This window comes from Channa argus, chromosome 1, assembly GCF_033026475.1.
Source record: "Channa argus isolate prfri chromosome 1, Channa argus male v1.0, whole genome shotgun sequence".
Classification (NCBI taxonomy): domain Eukaryota; kingdom Metazoa; phylum Chordata; class Actinopteri; order Anabantiformes; family Channidae; genus Channa; species Channa argus.
The window spans coordinates 9253905-9271644 of record NC_090197.1 but is presented as its reverse complement, the minus strand read 5'-3'; the positions used below and the strand labels follow the sequence as shown (position 1 = coordinate 9271644).

Genomic DNA, 17740 nt, shown 5'->3' with positions numbered 1-17740 from the left:
TTTTTTTTTCAATGATTGATTCTGTGTTTAGCTTGCGTGTGAATCTGGACATGGGGAAGTCTGCATATGGCTGGATGATCACAAAAGACGAAAACATCCCCGGCACTGTGGTGAGAACCAGCACCATCCCTGAAGAACTGGGCCGGCTGGTCTATCTGCTGACAGACAAGACAGGTACAGTAGGAATTTGAACATAATAAAAAAGATTACTGGTTTCTGTAGTTTTATATTTGTTATCTTCAATACTAATTATTTTGGGAAGTCAAAAAAAAATATGTTATTTCATCAGATATAACATTTACAAGACATGTCTCACGTTACACTTTGGATGGCACCGATCATGAATGCATAGTAGGTCCTCCGAGAGTTAGAGCTCAAAATCATAAAACCAAAATAGGCACATGAGAAGTTGAACTATTTTAACAAACAAAATACCATTCATCAACAGACTGTCAACAAGGTGAATTAAGGAAAGCTCTGAGGGAAAAGTTTTCACAAATGTCAAGAATTTCCTGGGGTTATTTTAAAGCTCCTTCAGTGTGTCTCATTTCATTATCATGGTCTGGCTTTCTAATAACAAATGGCTTCTCTTCACTAATTCCAGACAGTGTGTCAGAGTGATGGTCTCCTGCGGTGGTCCTAACATGCTTCTTTGTCTTGCCATGCTAATCTAGGTAGAAATAAATTAGCTTTAGAGCCTATTTATCCAGGTTGATAGTTAAAGTACGTAGAAAGAAGAACAAACCATCAATCTGCTTGAATTGGTTAACCCTGTGGCTTTAATGTTTTTGGAAGTTAGATGCCCTGTGATCAACTCTATAGTCTATTAATGCATATTCAGGCCACTAGCATCCATTAAACCAGCCCATTGTCCTGGGTTTACAGAGTTTATTTTATTAATGAATTCATTTTTTGACCATTTAGTCATTTACTTTTTGCATGCCGTGTTGGGTCGTAGTTAGGGAGGACATGCAGTCCATATTGGTAATTAGGTTAGTGAGAAGGCGATTACACCACCCTGGAAGGTCCCATGATGCATTGTAGATAATCTTCTGAGGGCCAACACTGTGATTTCTGGGTGTAATTGTACTTTCCCATGTATTGTTTGCACCTCTTAGTCTAAAGTAGCTGAGCTTTTTATAAGAATGAAATTTTATTTCATGTTTTGAAAGGTTTGTGGTTACAAAATAGGAGATAATTAATTACTAATTTTACTTTGTTTTCATGTTGTTAGGAGCAGCGTCTTAGTCAGACTGACAGATGCATTTCAGTAGATTTTATCATATTTGTTAGTCTCCCATAGACCCGTTTCAGTATTTCCTCCAAAACCCAGCATTGTTCATTCTATACATGTAGATCAGCCACAACTTAAGTACCACCTGATGGTTTTAATCTTGTGGTGGACAGGGATCAGCATGAGCAATCTCTCAGGTGATTTGTGAACAGGTTGTGTGGGTTGATGCTTTCGATGAGTCCTAAAATTAAGCTTTAAGTAGCAGCACAAAAGGAAGTCAGTCCTAAAATGAAAAAAGTGCTTCCAATTTATTTATTGCAATTTATTTATTTGTGTTTGTTTAAATGGTTTTCTTACCCGCAGGCACTCTGACACAGAATGAAATGATCTTCAAGCGGCTGCATCTGGGAACCGTGTCCTATGGCACTGACACTATGGATGAGATACAGAACCACATAGCCCAGTCATATGCGCAGGTAACATTTGCTGTCCATTCGAAACTAATGTGACTGAGGAGAAGGACCTTTTCCTTCTGAACTTACCTACCCTGACCCGTCAAATTGTAATTTATTCTCTTTTTTGTTTTAGACCTCTACCATAAGACCAGAGTTGTAGAGTGGTATAGAGTTCATGGAAATTCTGATTACATTAATTTTACTTTGTGCTACTAAGAACATGAAAATATCTGGTCAAAGTCATTACTCTAGTTAAATGCTACAAAGTAAACTCTAGATGATGCTATACTTTACAGAACCAAAGAAAGTAAAATTAACTCGTCCTGCACACTGTGTATAGTTCTCTTCAGTTTAGCAGTGGACACACTTAAGTACAAATATCTGCCATATTTCCTGTTTATATCCGCTCTTCCCCATAGATCAATTTAATCAATTTTCATATTGAGCAAAGAGTTTTCCAGGAAAGAAGCCCATATTATTCATTCATCATGCAATGTCCCTGAGCAACTCCTCATACTGTAAGCAAGTGTTTTCCTCACTGGGTGGCTAAGGTCTGGCTGCAGTCTTGACAGAATGATATTGTTTGCTCTCAGCCAGCTCCATACAGCTGTTCAGGACTGAAACCATCTGTCCCACACCCTTATGTGTAATCTCAGCTAATGAAAAATGGCTAGGTTTGTAGCAGTGTACAGCCAAAGCAGTGTAGTAGCTTGAGCTTATTTTATTTAATTTTTACAGTGATTTACAGTTTGTTTTTTAGGTTAAGTTAAGTATAGGTAGGTATTTATTGACAGAGCATTTTTGCTGGAACACAAGTAAAGTTAGTTATTTAATATTCATGTTTGCATATAGATCAGTTCATATTTATCAGTACATTTTTAGGGATGTAGCTACAAATTCTTTTCATTATACATTAACTTGCAGCATTGCTTCTGTAATTTGTTGGTTTAAAATTAATGTGACTCAAATGTACAATGATATCAAACAGACAAGTAGTGAATGCTCACAAGACAGGAAACAACAATTGTTTGTAATCTAGCGGATCTTTTCAGCACCACTTTATTACATTTTAATGAGAAGAAACCCATTAGAGCAATAAAATAATTAAAAACTGAGTGGTAATGGAGCAATTAAGCAAAAATTGCAGCAGTGTTTGCAATTGTGTTTTTACGCTGGATGCCCTTTCTGCCGCAACCCTCTCATTTTATCTGGGCTCAGGACCGCCACTAAGGTGGCCCCTTGATGGCTGGGTGGGGCCACACCTGATGAGATGGGATTCAAACTCACGCCCTCTACCACTGACCCACCAGGTCCCCATTATAAAAAAACAATGAGTATCTATGGTTGGGTGTTTAGCAATCATCCTTTACATTTAACCTGGACATGAAAATTGACAGAACAACCTAATGATCAAATTCACTGTGTCGCTCTTGATGATGGTTGTCTTCTTGTGTCCTTACTGGACTCCCCCTCACCCCTCCTTCCCTACCTGTCAGGATTGAAGGTTAATAATAAGCCTAAATCAAATGCTTTAGTAGAGCACATCGCCCCTGTCAATGGCAGCTGGCACAGTGGACTGTCTGCCTACTCACTAGTCACCACCCAGTTAAATTGATGGTTGATGTCAAAGCAGCGGAAACATAAAAGGCCTCAAATCAGATGTGACACGATAAAGATGGTGATACACCACTTCCCCTTGTTGTGTCATTTAGCCTGAAGACAGGTGTCAGAGTGAATTGCAAGTGCCAGATGGGATCTAGTCTATGCTGGAATATGCAGGAATCCTAGAGAATATATGCTAGTCCAGATTCAGGTTCTATAAATACAGTACCTTCTATTAACCTGTCAGCTTAGTACATACGTTTGCTTTACCTTTATTAGAAACTGAGTGAGTTTTGCAAATGTAAACAAATTAGTCAACAATACAATGTAAGTGGGTGTTGCAAAAGCTGAATCTGAACTATACTCTGGCCAGACATGAGTCTTCAGTAGGTGGCTAAAACTCTTTACATTTTTTCACAGTACTCACTGTATTTGTTGGTATTGCAGGTGTCCTCTCAGCCTTCCAGCAGTAGCACCAGTGGCCCTTCATCATCATGGAAAACTCAGACATCAGGTCCAAAAGTTCGGAAAAGTGTCAGTAGTCGCATTCACGAGGCTGTGAAGGCCATCGCCTTGTGCCACAATGTCACGCCTGTCTACGAGTCGCATGCCGGCGTAAATGGAGAAACTGAGTATGCCGAAGCCGACCAAGACTTCAGTGATGACAATCGCACCTACCAGGCCTCCAGTCCAGATGAGGTAAATACAAGAAACGGTGAACAGTTTTCAGCAGATCCCGATTGAATAGGAGTAGAAATGGGCCGATTTTAAAACGTATGGATTTTGACAAAGAAGTGGGACTGTAATATTTGCCGCTAAAAATTATACCACTTGCAAATCATAACTAGCAGATTTAATGATGTCCAGTGGGTTCAGTGCTCCAAAGCAAAGCAGTAAAACCCAAGTTCAAGTGCTGAAAGAAACATTTTGTTTTACATCACATTTTACACATTTTGAGAAGTTTGCACCAGTTTTGTTGATGATTCATGCATTAGATGTTCAGCAAAGGTCGTTTTTTTTGTCTTATCTACCAAGTTCTAATAGTTATTTGCTCTAGTTTTTTAAGCTGTTTTTAAATTGGAGAGAAACTATAAGCCACCGTAATGTGTATATAGGTCACACATTTAAAGTCGACAGCTGTTAGGTGTTGAAAAATGGTTTTGTTTTTCAGCCCCTAACAGAATAAAGTCTTTCTTTATATTACAACGAAGAAAAAAGGGAGTATACTGCGAGTAAACCCTGTCGGCCCTTCTCTGCCTTAATGTTTTATGGGTGATCCTAAATTATCCTGGTTTTTCATAATAGTAATTTCATTGACAGAAAGTCAGAGGTCATGAACTCCTGCTAGAGGTTAAGCTGTATAATTGTCTGTATTTTTTATGGCAATTTATTGCTCCATCTGAATGAAGAATGCAGCACAAAAATGACCCCCCCCCCCCCCCCCCCCCAAAGGCACCTTCATAGCTTGCTTTCTTGCTTGTTCTTGTAACCCAGGAGTTGGACTTTTTATTACTGATGGTGCCGCTTAGGCAATTACAGTATCTACAGCCCTTTCTAATGATGCTACAGAGTTTACCAATAGAGAAATCCAAGATGTATACTGGTGACAGTTGAGTGGTTAGGAACACAAGGACAGGTTTTTGATCTGTAAAGTTTAAAAGTGGTTAGATGAATATTGGAGATTTTATCGTCCCATACACACCCTGTTAAAGACTGTTAGCATGTTTATCACCCATGACATGTGAGGCTCAGTGAAGCCTTTGTGAGACTTGCATACTTCCTGTCAAACCCCATCCAAGTCTAGCAATCAAAAAGAAGATAAAAAGGCAACAAACGATAAATCTCAGTTTTCCAGTTTGCGCCTCTATCCAATGCCTCACACTGCTCAGATTGATCAATATTTAATTTTCTCTCAGAGATGATGAGACGTGGAGGTCTTCGATTGTTGGTGGAGCGTTAACTTCCTCTTGTACTATATACTTTGTTCTTTCTCAGTCCTTTTATATCCTCGCTTATTGTTCACTCCTCTTATTGGCCGCTGCGTCACATCTTGGCCACTGTATTTGTGTTAGTTTGTTTAGCCCTGGCTCTCTCTCAGCCTCTCTAATGTAATGAGCCATCATTAAGGAGATGAAGTGGGACACCCCCCGAGGTCAGAGCAGGGGTCGTCTGACCTGCTGGTCAGTTGTCGTATAAACAGAGTCTTCTTGTGACCTTTGGCCCTTTGTAATATCAGACAAGAGCATTTGACTGTAGCATTTAATGACTGCCATGTCCAGGAAAGTGGGTGCTTTATCATTCACAACTGGATGCAAGTGGCAGCATCAGTGAGTGTATAAGATATACAATTTGTGCAAGAAGTTATAGAGACAACGTGTCTTAAATATGCACAAAACACATAAATTCTTTATGCTTGACATTTAAAATGGTTGCCTTATTACTCAAACAACAGAACATAAAAAAATAAAATAAAATACTGCTAAATGATTTGTATTTGGTTTTATAATGGCCCAGTGCAGATAAAGCCCATATTTAAATAATGGCTGCTAGATATAAACACGTGCACATACGCATGACGTCACTTGTGTCAGATTAGAGGAATATTTGATATATTGAAGGTGATAAAGGATTTAAGGTTTATCTTTAAAAGCGTTTCTATTGTCATCCTGTATCACCTGTTCTTTTAAATAATAATAATAATAATTAATTATAGGATAGCCAAAAAATAAAACCACTTATAAAAACAACAAATATCGATATATTTCACCAAAACAGTTACAAGCATTTAGCTTCCATGTTGTTGGTTGGGTATGAAAATATGCCACACAATCATACAATTTTCATGAAAAGTGAATAACATACTTTGCCATCCATCCTGTAATTCCTACGTAACTTTTACAAGAGTTAGTTAATTCAGCTACAGTCATGCAGGTCATTTTCGATGCTAGTATGTCTACGTTGAAACTTTTTATGACTCAATCAAAGACATTCATTTGGGTTGTTGCTTGTAATGGAGTGAATCACGAAATGCATCACGTAGGCAGAGAGTTGTAAAACTTTTCTCACAATTATATCCCTAAATAGTTTCAAGTTTTAAGTTTACATCCTTCATTTTGCCTCTGATGTTAATTTTAAAGACAGTGCTGCCTCCGTGAAATACGTGATGACTAGAACATTGTGAACACAGTTGAAATGATTGATTGGGTTGTTTAAGCCAGTCTGCCATTGTCGTAAAATTGTCAGCAACAGTATTTTCTATTACCCTGGTAACACGATTCACATACAGTTTGTATCAAAGTTGACAAAGCATTAAATTGTCTCTGTAGAGCTGATAAAATGGATTGAAGAGGTAGTTTTGGGAACGTCAACACATGGTATATGTGTTTTGTTACACATGTGCACACACACACACACCAGGATAATGACACACAGATGTGTGCTAAGTAAATATAGGCAGCCCTTTTTACGGAGCTCAAAGGGGAGCAGGAGAAATGATGGGGTATTAAGAGGAAGTTCCAATTTGTAGGTCAGAGTATAATAACAACCTTTGAGTGAGCAAATTGAAAATGAACCCATTGAGAATGAGTCGTGTGCAGCTGAACGCTCACTCGGGGGCCGCAGTTCCTGCTGAGGAGAAAAGAGGAAAGAGAAACAGAAAAACACTTATCTCGAGCTGAATGAGAAGAGCTCAGCAGCTCCGGAGATAACTCTGGACCGTAACTCTCTCATGCCTTGTCCTTTAACTGAAAGTGAAATTTAATTGACGGATTTGATCTTCTTATGGTCTTTAAATAAAATTAGCTTTTTGTATAAGCAAGAGGTTTTTGTTTTTTTTTTTAATCATTTTTGTAGAGATTAAATTTACGATGGTAAAATTAAAGTCTTTTTTTTTTTTTTTTTGGTCAATATCCAGTCAGTATATATATATATCTAAAACGAGGCAATGCACAGTGCAAATAAAGAATCATCTCCAGCAAATGCATTATATTTCTATATTAATTTCTCTTTTGTGTTGTCAGGTTCATCAGTTTCACTTTTTAATCATCTTCATATCCTTATAGAGTCAACTTGTATGTTTTCCTCAGGTGGCGCTCGTGCGGTGGACAGAGAGCATCGGCCTGACCCTGGTGAACAGAGACCTGACCTCCCTGCAGCTGAAGACTCCTTCAGGACAGATTCTTTCCTTCTACATCCTGCAGATCTTCCCTTTCACCTCTGAGAGCAAAAGGATGGGCATCATTGTCAGGGTGTGGGCTTTGTGTATAATATTATAATTGGATGCTATTTTCTGTGTGGTCTTTTTGGTGTTCACTCAGTTTAGCTTTAGTTTGATTAGCCCTCAACATTATTTAATTTGAAATGTACTTACTTAAGTGCCTTTTTGTCTCATACCAATTATCAGTGGGTTTAGAAACTGGCTGCAGTTCTCAACATGCTGCATGATGATGATCTATGTATTGTTTTGTTTTATTTTGCACTTTCATTTATTCCTCATTGATGTAACACTACACAAGAATTACTAATTGTCATTTGTACTTTGGTTCAGGTGGAGTCTACTGGAGACATTACTTTCTATATGAAGGGCGCCGATGTTGCTATGGCGAGCATTGTTCAGTACAATGACTGGTTGGAAGAAGAGGTAAAGCTCTTTTGTGCTAATAGCAAAGAACGTGCACTCCAAAGTTTCTAGAATAGCAAATATCCTATATTGTTACGAATATGAAATTTGGACACAGCTTGTATTATAATTATAGCAACTTATTGTCCCCTATTTACACCAAGCAGCTGGTTTGTCCACTAGCAGACAGGTCCAATAAACCTTTAATCCCTCTGGATAAAAACATTTGCAAAATGACAAACACAAGAACTTATGACCTGTGTAAGCATAAACAACTAATAAATAAGTTCTTTTGTGGTCATTTTTTTGCCCTATAACCTCCTTTTAATCAGGACATTCATCAAGAGATCAACAGGCTGAGTCTACAATAGTTTGTGGTAGAAGGTCTTGTGTGCATATGTTCATAATTATATTGGCATTATTGAGTTGTTTAGCACCGGGGGCCGCTTTTCATTTAATTAGTGACCTAGTTAAAGTTGAAGTAATTACAGTATGTCATATTCATGAACAATGGTGCTAATGATCAGCCAGCGTTGCTGTTACTCTGCTTGTCAATAACCAATCAGCAGGGCAGTAGTGTCCCATTGGTGTTTTATATCAAAAATAAACCGCCATTCATCCCATTGTTTTATTGTGTCCTCTGAATTTCACCAGAGGCCATGTTATTTCATATTGATTTCTTTTAGTGTTGGCAACAATATGCTGCTCTAGTAGAATAGATGATCTGCGTTATACTTTATCTAAATTTGGATTGTGGAAAACAGATGGTTATATCTGCACAGACCTTTTAAACCGCTCAAATCGTCATATTCTGCGAAGAGATACATTTTAGAAACGGTTTGAAATGGCAAAAGGTGAGAAGGAAACCGAGCGCATCCGTTTACTAATATCATCCTCTTGTCTTTGTCAGTGTGGAAACATGGCCAGAGAAGGCCTGAGGACGCTGGTTGTGGCCAAAAAGTCTCTTTCAGAGGAGCAGTATCAGGACTTTGAGGTATGAATGAACTCAACCATTTGCAATATAGATGCTTTTAGTCTATACTATTCAGTCTATACCGCCCGTGACCCAGTCTCATGCACTGGAAGCAGTTTTTTGAGTAAGGCTCACTCTTCTAACCAGCTACAGAACATCAGACCCTGCATCTTACGTAAGAACATGAAAGCGTAAGGGAAAGAAATTGTTAGATAAGCCACAATTTGCCCCCGATTTATCTCATCTTTTACCCTTTTTCTGCCCGTGTGCAGAACCGTTACAACCAAGCAAAGCTCAGTATCCATGATCGGGGCCTAAAGGTTGCAGCAGTGGTGGAGAGCCTGGAGAGGGAGATGGAGCTTTTGTGTCTCACTGGTGTGGAAGATCAGCTACAAGCAGATGTCAGGCCCACCCTGGAGCTGCTTAGGAATGCTGGCATCAAGGTTAGCACAGAAATGTAACCATGCCTACAGGCTAATGTTTGGTCAGTTATGTCTAAATAAATGTGGATTTAAGGATGAGATGTGGTCGTTCACACACACACACAGAAAAGGAACTGGAAAATGATTGGATTTATACTGAGAGTCCATGAAACCATGTTGTTTTGAAACATTTTGGGTCTGTTAAGTTTCACTTTAATTGTGTGCCTTTTGAATCCATATCTAAAGTCTGCTTTCATCTTGGTGTCTTTCTGCTCAGATCTGGATGTTGACAGGGGACAAGCTCGAGACTGCTACATGTATCGCCAAAAGCTCCCATTTAGTCTCCAGGAACCAGGACATTCATGTCTTTAGACCGGTACACTGTTTATTAATCTTTCATGGTTATGTTAATGCTCCCACTCAATGGGAGATAACAAAAAGCTAAATGTTCTCGTGACTAATTTTTTTGTGTGGCTCTCGAACAGGTCTCAAACAGAGGAGAGGCCCATCTGGAGCTCAACGCCTTCAGAAGAAAACATGACTGTGCTCTGGTCATCTCTGGAGACTCCTTAGAGGTACTACAACATACTGTGACATTTGCTTGTACAGCAGATGATGCTGAGGATGTAGCCAAACAGGAGATGAGAGAATGAGTACGTCTCAGCCAAAACTAATATGTGGGAGTTCAACCAAGACCTATAGGATTTGGAGCTGGGGGGGGAAAAAATACACAACACAATTTAAGTATTTTTAATAACTGATTAGCTGAGGTTTTACTTTCATTTTTAAAAAAAAAAATAAAAAAAAAAAAAAAGTAAAACACACCAGTCCAACAATATACAAGTCAAACGGCTATACTGTATTGCTTTATACCCTTTTCTTTGTGGCACTGCAGGTGTGTTTGAGATATTATGAACATGAGTTTGTGGAGCTGGCGTGTCAGTGTCCAGCTGTGGTCTGCTGTCGCTGTTCGCCGACTCAGAAGGCCCAGATTGTCAAACTCCTGCAGCAGCACACAGCCAACAGAACCTGTGCCATAGGTGGGTGTTGATAGATATGTGGTAAGATCATTATGAGCCTGGACCTTTTGTTGGCTTCAGTCCTCAGACAGCGTGGGACGTTCTGTCCAAGGGAAAAATGTTGGTGTAAATTCGGTCTCTTTAGGTAAAAAGTGTTAGATAAAGTAGGAAAAGATCATTACAACTACTAGATTATTTGATACTTCCATGTGTTGACAAACAGTTTTGTCTCTTCTGTAACAGTACTGCAGGGTAAGTCACATAAGTGACCAGATATCGTACTGCTTTGTCCCTGTCAAGTTGACTGCAGCAACGTTAAGCAATGTGCTACAAACACATTCAATCTCAGGCTTAATGTGTATTTAAAACATTCACTTTACTAATGCACCCGAGCAAAAAAGATTCTACTTTTATCCACAAGGTGGCAGCCAAAGCTCAATAAGACAAACACCTGCTGGCACCGTCATAAACTCAAGCATAACGTGGTTTAGCTTTTTTTTTTTTTAAAGGTGTGTTTATGATTTGTTGCAGGTGATGGGGGAAATGATGTTAGCATGATCCAGGCTGCAGACTGTGGTATTGGAATCGAGGGAAAGGTAAATCCTTCCAACAACCATTCACCAACTACAGATCTTTTTTTATTATAACCGCATGTGTTATCCTGCATTAGGTGGTTTTACTTGCTATATTTTGAATAAATATATTAAGCCCCCAACAATTTCTCTTACTTAACTGTAAGTTACTTTATTGCCACTGGATCATTATTTAACAGCAAGAATTCAAAATGTCTTTCTGTCCATGCGTCAAGTTAAAACTGAAGCAGTTACACCTGACACTGTATTTAGTGTTGAGGTTTGTTGCAGGATACTCAAACAATTCTACTTTACAACCAACCAGTAGTTTTATTTCTTTTTGTGTGTGTGTTCCTCCTCACACAGGAAGGGAAGCAGGCATCTTTGGCTGCAGACTTCTCAATCACTCAGTTTAAGCACATTGGTCGCTTACTTATGGTTCATGGCAGGAACAGCTACAAGCGCTCTGCAGCACTGGGTCAGTTTGTCATGCATAGAGGCATGATCATCTCCACCATGCAGGTACAGTGGCTTTAAGCACCTGCAAACCTTTTACAAAGCCTCTTTTATTTATGAATGGATATAAACTAATTTAGTTTTACTGGAGCCTTTAGGGGATTTGCTGACACTGCATTATGGTCTTTATTTAAATCCATGTGTGCTGTTAGGTGGTTGTTAATGGTTTGTTCTCAATTGCTTGTTTCGTATTAATTTGTTTAGTGAGGTGAAGCCAAAAACAAAAGAATTTTTCATTCTGTCGACAAAAGTTCCAAACTTTATGACACTCCTTTTGCTTTCTGTCCTCAGGCTGTCTTTTCCTCCGTCTTCTACTTCGCCTCTGTGCCCTTGTACCAGGGGTTCCTCATGGTTGGGTATGTAACCCTTCCAAATGGCTTATGAATTATCTTGGTTATGAATTCCCACCACATCGCAAGTATCGTCTAACTTGCTGATGGGCTCCATGATGCCTGTTACACCAGCTGTGCAAAACATTCAAACAAATACTATGATATATTTGATAAACATGTTTTATTTCTCATCCTGAACATCCTGAACAAGTTTGTTAAATTCTGCACTATTTCTGTTTTGTGTAGATATGCCACTATCTACACCATGTTCCCAGTGTTCTCCTTGGTTCTTGACCAGGACGTAAAGCCAGAGATGGCTCTGCTCTACCCAGAGCTTTATAAAGACCTCACCAAGGTACAGAGCCCTTTTGAATTTACATTTGACACAATGATATTCTGCTAACAGCTTCTCAGTCTGTCATGTCCTGTAAATGTGTGGTGTCTCTCTTTCCAGGGACGTTCGTTATCTTTCAAGACCTTCCTCATTTGGGTTTTGGTCAGCATCTATCAAGGTAAAGTTCATAGACTCACTCGTGAAAGTTACATTTGACCATCAGTCATGGTGGTTTGCGGCCTATTGTTTTAAAAAAAAAAAGTTTATAAAGTTGTTGTTTTTTTTACAGAACCAAATAGCCCTTGTCTTTAAAGAACGACCAGTCTTACTGTGCCAACTGTCAAAGCAACTTCTCAACCACATTTCATCATTTCTGCTGTGTGTAATACCAGGGTCCCCAGGCTACTTCAGACTCTCAGTCAGTCAGTTTCTCAGTATCTTAGGTTTCCAGCCGCCATCCACTTTTACATGCGTCTTTTGTCTGTCCAGTAAATCGATATTTCTGTAATCACTAAGCCATGCAGCGTGTGAGAAAGATCTATGTTCCCACTCAAGCATGACTTCCTGACAGCTTGAGATTTTTAATTAAGGCCCAATGCCATGTCTGGGGGGGGGGGGGGTGGGGGGGAGTAATGTGAAGATGGTATGAGAGGAAACCAGTACAGAAGGAAAATATTAAGCACCAAAGCAGCATAATTTATTAGTTTGCCTCACTGGAATGCAGTGTATAAAGACTGTATGGAAAAGCAATTATGTGATCTGTTATAGGCTATTAGCTCCAATTTCTGTAGTGTTACGATAAAATGAAAGGCTATCGTGATACAGTAGGCGCCTAAAGATGAGTGAGTGTCTGGACACTTGGACGTTTAACAGAGTGAGACACACTAGAGCACATTGTGCACCTTCCACCCTCGTGGATTGTGTTATTAAATCAGACGCTATCTCCAGACACATTAAGCCTTATGTCCCTGTCCCAGTCAAGTGTTTGTCCTGCGTTGAGGGGCCTGTGGGGCCTGAGGGGAAAAAAAATGCATTAAGAAAAATATAATAAATAGTCCTGAAGGAAAATACTCTACTACGGACTCTTGTAGTCGTCGCTGGTTTAGCTTAGTTAAAACGGTCAGTGTCATGTGCTGGATTTGTCTCTTTTGGTGTCCCCAGGTGGCATCCTCATGTACGGGGCACTGGTACTGTTCGAGTCGGAATTTGTGCACGTGGTCGCGATCTCCTTCACAGCGCTCATCCTGACCGAGCTGCTGATGGTGGCACTGACTATTCGCACGTGGCACTTGCTCATGGTGGTGGCCGAGTTCTTCAGTCTCGGCTGTTACCTGGCCTCCCTCGCCTTTCTCAACGAGTACTTTGGTAGGTATCACATTTTTAAAGAAAAGCTTTCCACAGGGCTTTCATGTGAATGTGTGAGTCATAAGTACTTGTATCAGAAGACCAGGTATTTGTAGCAGTTCTTACTTTTAGGGTTGCTGTTATTAAACTTTTGGATTTTTTTTCTATAAGAATAAAGACAAAAACATTGTCCTAGAAAAGGGAAGTTATTCAAATTCAGTTTATTATCGCACGTGAAAAAAGCAACAAATATTTTTACAGGTTTATTGGGAAATGAGTGATGCAATGAAATGAAAATCAATTATCAAAACTGCTCATCAGTTTATCTGTGAATCAACTTATCGACTGACTTCCTTCAGACTCTCTCATGTGCTCTGTTTATTACAGTCACTGTCAAGCTTTAGGTACAGTGAAAGGAAAGCATTTGTTTTAGGGCCAATATTGAATGGACGAGACATTTCAGTGGCCACAGTCTTTTCTGCTGCACCTGCTTTCTGTTGTTTTTGATGTTACTACCTGACACCTGAGTGGTTCAGGCCTCAGCTCTGTGCGTTTATTGCTTCTTTATTCTTGCTGTCACACTCTTTCTCTCTGCACTTACTTTCTCTCTGCTGCACTTCTTTTGCTTCTGTATGTTGGCAACAGGCATAGGCAGGGTGTCCTTTGGAGCTTTCCTTGGTAGGTGTGCAGTCTGTAAATTCATTTTTCTCCTCCCCTGATTCTCCATCTCTCTGTATTTGTAGTGTATGTTCTGTTGTATGTATCTGTTCTGTGAAGTTTAATGTGTCACCATCGCCTGTTTCATTTGAGTTGATAATAAGCATCGTGGTTTATCTTTCTATCTCTTGTAAACAAGTGATGTTAACTCTTGCATCACTTGAAGTGCCTGCAGTATGATCATGTGTTATCTTAACACAACACTACATGTGTAACTAAGCAGTATTTGATCTCCTAGACTTGTCGTTTATCACGACTTGGCCATTCCTCTGGAAGGTGTCTGCCATCACGCTGGTCAGCTGTCTTCCTCTCTACATAATCAAATACCTGAAGCGCAAGTTTTCACCGCCGAGCTACTCCAAACTGTCCTCGTGAGCCAAACGTGGGATTACCTGTGATTGTTTTGTAGTTCTGTGCTTCTTTGAGCTTTATTTTCAGCACTTTTTTTTACTCGCTGATCCTGAGCACGGACAGGTGACCTGCAGATGTCGAAGAACCACTGGAACCGCAGCTGTTGTTTGGAATTCTTTCCCTGAGACTTGGAATTACTTGAAAAAAAAAAATGGAACACTTAATGATTAACTATAGAAGAATGGATTTTGAGTCGCAGAAGTGTGACTGCATTTAGAAGGGTCAGTCTGCCTTCATTTGTTTTAAAGCATCTGCTTCAAATGTCATTTTATACAGTTCTGATGCATTACGTTCAATTTGCAAACTTTTATAAAGGGAGTGTCGACTTTTTTTACGTGTTACTTTTCATTATACGTAATACTGTTGCTGGTGTGATTCTTTGAACAGTGAGTTGCTGTAAGGGAGGAAATAGAAGGTTTACTTTAATGTTTTCTTAGATTACATGCAGATTTGTTTACTTCTGCATTAAACATCACACTGTCTGTAGAAATGTGCATTAACCAAAACCTAAGACATTTCCAATGACATTCAGAAAAGAAAATGTTGTTTGTTTTTCCTGGACACCATTTCAGCTGGGACTGGCTTCAAACTGATTTTTTTTTTTTTTTTTTCCGCATTTGCTGCTATTAACATTTTATAACCAGTAAAGGACGAATCAGCAGTTGACCATCTTTATAGTCAGCACTCCAAATCAGCAATGAATGTTGGATACTGGATTGATGAAACTGCATAATCTACTTTTTTTTTTTTGTTTGTTTTGTTTTGTTTTACGTCTGTCTGTGGTCACTAGTGCTCCTGTCAGGACATGGCAGCTCGCTTTGTGCCTCATTACAGTGTTTGTGAAAATGCAGCTTCGGATGTTGAACCTGATCCAGCCACATCTGAACTTTAGGAGCTTAAATCCCGTTGCTGCTGCGGTTTTGTGAAGGTAAAACGTATAAGTCACAACGACCGATCCTGAAGCAGTGACTGCTGTATGTTTTTAGGGCCTTTTACTGACAAAATGACTCCTGGACATCTGTGTGACTTTGACCTGTAGTAGATGTGGACTTGAGGAAAGAGTTTTATCATTCATCCCATCTGCTCTTTAAGTGTTGATCGTGTTAAGCACAGTGGAAAATAGAACAGATGGAAGAATGTTCCTAACAGGGTGTAGTTCAGCTATGTTTATGAGCAAGGTTGTCATTTTTTATGTATTATAATTGAGTTAAACTCAGGTTGATCATTTCTAACCATAGCTGTATTATTTGTGTCCAAATCTTGGCAACCTTTATGTAAAATGTGACCAGACTGAAAGAAAAAAAGACAGATTGTAGATGTTGGCGTTTGGGAGTGAGTTTATGACAATTTAATGCTAAGTGAATTAAGGGTTTGAATTGCCGATGTAGGTTTTGATAAAAAAAAAATTATAATTGAAATGTTGATTTCTGTGTTTTCTGATGGGATCTGTGTTCTGTGGATATGTCTTTTTTTTTTTTCTTGTGACTTTGCTTTCCAAGTCCTCTCTTACAATTTATACCCGTGTCTGTTATTTATATTATTGTTATTGATGAAACAATGAGTAATAAAGTACGGTAATAATTTCCAATTTTGTATTATCTGCCACAAATTCAAGTTGAGGGTATGTGGCCACTAGATGGTGGTAGAGACTAAATACTTGACAAAAAAAAGAACCTTCTATCATGTAATGGAGCATTAAAGTCATTTGTGTAGTTGACCTTTTTAATAGATTATTCCAAGTGTGTTAATTTTTCAAAGACCTTAAAATATATAGTGTTAATAATGTTTAGAAATGTATTGACTCAATTTCTTTGAATACAGTTTTATAATTAAAATGAAACTTAAAAAAATTTTTCCTCTTGAAGATGAAACCTTCTGTCTGGAAAGTGTTTGTCGCACATATTTATCATTTTCAATAAATTTTAAACCCAAACTATGTAGTCATTACAGCTTGTGCTTTTACTACTACAAGGTGAGATTTGTACTGTAAAACAAAAGCTATATTTTGCTGTGTAATCCAAGACAGCCACCGAGCAAACGGACAATGTGTTACTAATTTCTCCCTGCAGAGGAGGAAGTACTGATCAAGTGATGAATGTGATGGTCCGATGGTTTTAACATGTTCAAAAATGTTCTCTTTCATCTGCTGGCTTTCGTGCTGTAGCTGCACGTTCGTGAGGAATGTACGTTCAAAGGAATGCTGCGCTATGAGATGTATTTAACAGTGCAGTGTGTTCGTCTGTGGAAGATCGTTGTGGTGCGGTTTCCAAACCGGCTGCAATTAATGTTCTGCATGAGGAGCTTTGATGAACTAAATGATGTTCATGTGACTAATGATTTATTGTACCAACAGAGAACAGTTTGTCTTTGTTGGAATGGTCTTCTTTTCATGTCAACTTTAAGCATTAATTTATGGTTTCGTGATGAAACAGGGTGATGCGATACCAGTCAGTCTTCTTATATGCACAGGCCTATTATGAAATATTAAGAAAACAAATAAGAGAGCAATTATAAGCTGTTGAGCATTAGACGAGGAATGAAACACTACCACAAATGGATGCAACTTTTTAAAATACATCTCAGAAGTTGTTAGCGCTTCAGTGACTTAACCGTCCTAGGGTCACAGAATGGCATGTAAAAATAGGAATATGCACATGTAGTGGCAGATTTAGCACCGTTTTTCCACCTCACAGTTGTAGCTAAAGTCAATCTGAAGGAACATGATTGATTCTCAAGTGACGGCTGAAGTGTTTTAGTTCATTGGTAAATCGCTCTTTAGAGGCTAAATGCACAAGTAGTCTTCAGGAAATCTTAAGTTACTCCTGCTAATGAAAAGCCGGGGTCACAGAGCACATGTTCTGCAGGCACTCTGCAGTTAATTTAGAAGCACAGGCAGATTATCAGAAAATGGGCTCACCAGACTTTCCTCTTCGGCCTTTTTGAGTGGTGAATTTACTCTTGATTCTAGATGTTTTCTGTCCTTTTTAAGTCGTTTGTGGCTCTTTTTGTTTGTTTGTTTGTTTGTTTTGTACAGTTTTAGGTTGTTAAAATGTGTCCTGATGCATCACCATCAAGGATGTTGTGCTTGTGCTGGCTCGTGCGACCCACATCACCCAGGACCATAAGCAGGTTACGTTCAGCCAGCCCTTTGGCATGTTGATGATCTGACTATGTCGTATTTTAGCAGAGGT

The 17740-nt window shown here is 39.0% G+C and overlaps 1 protein-coding gene across 4 annotated transcripts in view; it reads left to right on the top strand.

Annotated features, from left to right (window-relative positions):
* atp9b (ATPase phospholipid transporting 9B) overlaps positions 1-16503 on the top strand; it is a 36614-nt gene extending 20111 nt beyond the window's left edge. For 2 of the 4 annotated variants that reach the window (XM_067493776.1, XM_067493942.1), the window contains 18 exons: positions 32-174; positions 1598-1710; positions 3739-3990; positions 7377-7538; positions 7838-7930; positions 8820-8903; positions 9155-9325; positions 9582-9680; positions 9790-9879; positions 10200-10344; positions 10855-10919; positions 11262-11417; positions 11703-11767; positions 11990-12098; positions 12198-12255; positions 13239-13442; positions 14067-14099; positions 14377-16503. In XM_067493776.1, the coding sequence (XP_067349877.1) occupies positions 32-174; positions 1598-1710; positions 3739-3990; positions 7377-7538; positions 7838-7930; positions 8820-8903; positions 9155-9325; positions 9582-9680; positions 9790-9879; positions 10200-10344; positions 10855-10919; positions 11262-11417; positions 11703-11767; positions 11990-12098; positions 12198-12255; positions 13239-13442; positions 14067-14099; positions 14377-14513 (2179 nt within the window). In that variant the 3' untranslated portion in view covers positions 14514-16503. Of the gene's footprint in view, positions 1-31; positions 175-1597; positions 1711-3738; positions 3991-7376; positions 7539-7837; positions 7931-8819; positions 8904-9154; positions 9326-9581; positions 9681-9789; positions 9880-10199; positions 10345-10854; positions 10920-11261; positions 11418-11702; positions 11768-11989; positions 12099-12197; positions 12256-12366; positions 12684-13238; positions 13443-14066; positions 14100-14376 lie in introns of those variants that run through there. The other 2 variants (XM_067493863.1, XM_067494016.1) reach the window with 2 other exon arrangements.
* Positions 16504-17740: the final 1237 nt, after the last annotated feature.